This window comes from Haplochromis burtoni, unplaced genomic scaffold, assembly GCF_018398535.1.
Source record: "Haplochromis burtoni strain Fernald_Lab_line unplaced genomic scaffold, NCSU_Asbu1 Contig_3270, whole genome shotgun sequence".
Taxonomy (NCBI): domain Eukaryota; kingdom Metazoa; phylum Chordata; class Actinopteri; order Cichliformes; family Cichlidae; genus Haplochromis; species Haplochromis burtoni.
This window is the reverse complement of record NW_024585631.1, coordinates 273-4,698: the sequence shown is the minus strand read 5'-3', so window position 1 is coordinate 4,698 and position 4,426 is coordinate 273. Positions and strand designations below refer to the sequence as shown.

General features: G+C 49.0%; 1 protein-coding gene across 1 annotated transcript; it reads left to right on the top strand.

The window, feature by feature from the left end:
- Window positions 1–555: 555 nt before the first annotated feature.
- On the top strand, window positions 556–3,578 carry LOC102292487 (iroquois-class homeodomain protein IRX-5). Its single transcript, XM_005953201.3, has 3 exons — window positions 556–1,198; window positions 1,794–2,199; window positions 2,898–3,578. The coding sequence occupies exons 1-3, from the start codon at window positions 974–976 to the stop codon at window positions 3,437–3,439; spliced, it is 1,173 nt and encodes a 390-aa protein (XP_005953263.1). The 5' UTR covers window positions 556–973; the 3' UTR covers window positions 3,440–3,578.
- The last annotated feature ends 848 nt before the right edge of the window (window positions 3,579–4,426 follow it).

The window sequence follows — 4,426 nt, the reverse complement described above, 5'->3', positions numbered from 1 at the left end:
ACCTCTCTTTGCTATAGTTTGTATGGAAGATGCCAACTTGTCTGCAAACACCTGCCAACTACTAAAAATGAAATTATAATCATTTGCCTTTAAAGCAAAAGTCGTTCAACTCTGAACTCTGAGGGTGAATTATTTCTATTTCCTGTTTGGAGCTCACATTTTCAAGTTTTAATCCCACTCAGCGAGCTCTTGTTGAGCGTTTGCAGACATATCGTCGTCTTCAGTGCAAGCTACAAGTGAACGCAGCAACCTGCTAACAACCAAAGTGAATGCAGGTCGTATCACGTCCAATCCAATGTGTGCGGGACGTCACATGAGAAACCTCTGCAAAGCTACAGTCACTTTGAAACCACTGCTATCGCCATCTGGTGGCCGGCAGGTGTAAAGCAGGTTTAAACCCTCTGAGCTCCGAACACACATCAACTCATGTTTGTGTCCTGCTGGGAGTTTATTTAAACCAAGAACCTAACCAAGCATTTTTATTGGCTAAACCTAAACCCAAAGTTTTTATTGGCTAAGTCAAACCAAAGGAGCTAAAGAGTGGAGTAATATTTGTTTGTCACGAATCATTTGGAATATTTCATAAACTACATGTTGGTCCACGGCGCACTTTGATGACGTGTTTCGTGCACAAACAGTCAGAAACTCTGCAGGTGTGAGGAACGTGAAGCCTTATTATCCTGGTGCTTTTATTTTGTAGGGTCGCGTTAGTTCCACCTGCTCGCAGAGTGCGCGCGGGCTGAGGGGAGAGGAGAGAGCGAGCAGGAGGAGGTGTGAGCGTGCGGAGGTGGAGCTGAGCCTCGTCTCCGCTCAGTCTGTCTGCGGGTTCGGCGCAGATCGGGTGCGCAGAGCCGGAGCGGACAAAGTGCCGCCGCGAGCCTCCTGCGATGCTCCTGGAACTCCCGCTCCTCTCCGCCCGCTCTTCCCTCCTCCGTCCCGCGCTCCGACGCGACTTATCCCGCGCGTAAAAGTCATGTCGTACCCTCAGGGCTTCCTGTTCCAGCCCCACGCGCCTCTGGCTCTGCACTCCTCCTTCGGCTCCGGCCTCCTCCTGGGAGCGCGCTCCGAGGAGCTCGGCCGCTCCGCGTCCGGCTCCGCCTTCGCTCCGTACTCCGGACCGGCGACCTCCCCCGGCTTCGGCCCCCAGCTGCCCTACGGAGGGGAGCCGCGCGCCGCCGCGGCGCTCAGCTCCTATGTGGTGAGTGCGCGCGGAGACGGCCAGGGCTCGGGTCCGGGTCTGGTTCCGGTCCGTACAATGAAAATATCTGCTCTTCAAAAAGTTATTTTTCTCATTTATTTTCAATGATTTTTGAATTTATTATTACATTTATTTAAAATTCATTTTTAATCTGTTTTTTATCTTTTTTAAAATCTTATTTATAAGATAAAAAATAATTTTTAATTATTTGTCTTCTATTTTTGAATTAATTATTATTTATATTTATTAATTTAATTTTTAAATTTAGTTTTAATTATTCTTTAATTTATTTTATTTAAAAAAAATTGTAAATTATTTTTAATGTCTTTTTAACTTATTTTTGTTTTTACATTTATTTTTACTTATTCTTTAATTCATTTTTTTTTAAATTATTTTTTTAAATGTATTTTAAATTGAAGGAGGAACATTGTACATTTCTGTGAGGCTGTGAGATTTTTCAGGTGGATTAAACTGAGCGAGGTCTTTCCTCCTTCTGTGTTTGGGTCTGTAGTTTGAAGCCGTGTGGTCATGTGACCCTCGGGTTAAACTGCGTGGGAACTCGAGCTGACCACTAACATGATGGTTTCTGTTTCAGAGTCCGGGTTACGACCCGTCCTCGGGCATCTCCGGGTCCTTGGACTACCACCCGTTTGGGGCGCTGGGCCCATATCCATATGGAGACCCCGCCTACAGGAAGAACGCCACACGGGATGCCACGGCCACGCTGAAGGCCTGGCTTAGCGAGCACCGGAAGAACCCGTACCCCACCAAGGGCGAGAAGATCATGCTGGCCATCATCACGAAGATGACCCTGACGCAGGTGTCCACCTGGTTCGCCAACGCCCGGCGCCGGCTGAAGAAGGAGAACAAGATGACGTGGACACCACGGAACAGGAGCGAGGACGAGGAAGAGGAGGACAACATCGACCTGGAACGCAACGAAGAGGACGAGGAGCCACTGAAGGCGAGCGGCGAGGAGACGGAGCCGAAGCGTGAGGCTGGTGAGTGAGGGGGGAGGGGTCCATCCATCGATTGATCAATTAATTGATGGGTTTTAAAATAACCTGCACGTGACACGCGTCGGGAACCCGGAGACGTTTGCCGGCGCTCCTCTCCGTCCGTTCTTGTAGGTGATGGCATCATCGCAGCGGCTGCAGTGGAAACAGTTTCATGAGGTTGGTTTTAGTTCTGAGAGTGAGCAGAGCGAGCGGCTCGTCCTGATCAGGTCTGTCGTTGTTACTGCTCCTGTTTGTTCATAGATCAGATTATTGATCAGCTTCAGATTTTCATCATTTCAGACTTTATCAGATCATCGGTTAAAATCAAAGAATGTTCTGGACCCGTTTTTTAAAAAGTTCAGAGCGGCAGGCGCACGGCGAGAGAAGCGGGAGAAGATGTTGGGAGCTGAGTGCGTTTAATGATGCTGAAGCGTGGAGACGGTCGGCGGCGGCGTTCTTCTGATTGATTATTTCTCACTGATCTTTTCTTTCTTCTTTAAAGTCGATTTATTGGTCGTGAGAGCAGCTGCTGATTGGCTGCTGATTTTGTTTGGGCTGCGGAAACTGTGACCATAAGGCAGATGTGAGGGGGCGGGGTCTAATATGCAGTGCATTTTGTTTGTGTGTGTTTGAATCAAACTCATAACCCTGAACGCTGATGTGTGTTTGGTCTAACCTGGCCTGTCCCGCCTCCCCCCCAGACTCCCGCAGTTTGGCATTCAGAGAGGACGGCGGCAGCGACGCCGATCGAGGATTCGACGAGCTGGACTTTAAGGATTCCCCCGTGGACCGGAGACCCGTGGACATGTCGGCGGACCCTCCTCGGAGCGCCCCCCCGGAGACGCTCAGAGTGCTGGAGGGGACGCGCACGCCGAGCCCGCGGTCTAAGGAGCGCCCCTGCGGCACCACCCAGGGGCCGAACGTGGCCCCCAAACCCAAACTCTGGTCGCTGGCTGAGATCGCCACGTCTTCGGACAAAAGCAAAGGATGTAGTGACTCGGCACAGAGCGTCGGAGCGGGGCAGCAACGGCCCCCGTTCCCCCACGGCCCCGCCTTGCCCCGACACTTCTATTACGCCTCCCCCTTCATCCCCGGATACTCCGCCTACGGCCCCCCGGGGCCCCTGCACAGCGGCGCCTCGTCGTTAAACGGATTACTGCAAACGGCGGCCCGAGACCGCCGGCTGCGCTGCCAGAGCCAGTTGGAGCCACACGAGCACAGCAGAGGCACGGCGAACGTATAGAGCACTTCCACGGGTCTGCGCGGCCCCCGGGGGGCGGGGCAGACTGATTTGTTAACAGGAAGGTTGAATTTGAGACAGTTTTTCTATGTTGATCAGATGTTTGTAATCCTCACGTATCATTAAAGCCTAGTTTTATTAACCCGCCTGCTCTCCTTCACACGCAGATAACGAGCTGCTGATTTAACGAGCCGCGGCCTCAGCGGCCCGTTCACGCGCTTGTGTCACCTCGCTCGCATTTCTAACAACATTATCCAGGTTTCAGTTCAAATCCACCACACGTTTAACGAGCCGTCATCCAGCTGTTATTGATCTTTAAATAAAGTGCAGAGGACGGCGCCGCGTTCACTGAGCTGCTGTAAAACTGACGCTTTGATTAAATCCAGAGCAGCGCACACGAGCGGCGTCCTCTCACAACCATCCAACCAAAACAAACGTCCAGGTTTAACCAATAAAAATCTGTTCTTCATTTACAAAATGACCTTTTTTCTGCATCTGATTAGATTTATGGAGTCGTTTCGTCTTTAATGTGGATTCAGTTTGTGCTTTTATAATTATATTATTACATTTATTATATTTAATAATTTAAACACAGAAACAAACTGAAATTCAAACCTAAATATGAGCATCGTGTTAAATATTTAAATGAATCCTTTTGTAATTTAATTAATTCATCTTTGAAAAATGTTTTCAGAAGTTTTTTTAAAATCTTTTTTAATTATTCGTCTGTTTTGTCTTAAATCCAAAAATTATGAAAGGACTGTTTCAGGATGAGTTCAGCTCATATTCTTATAAATCAATGAGTTGCATGAAACTGTCACGCTGAGCTCATCGCGTTGGTTTTCCTTCAGGTGTAAGTGTGCAGACCGCAGCGCAGCACCCACCTGAATTTTTGCCATGACTCATTTCTTAACAGTTTCCTCCGTAATCGTTTCAAAATAACTCGAGCGCACTGGAGCCGACCGCAGACGCAAAGACCACAAAGACTTT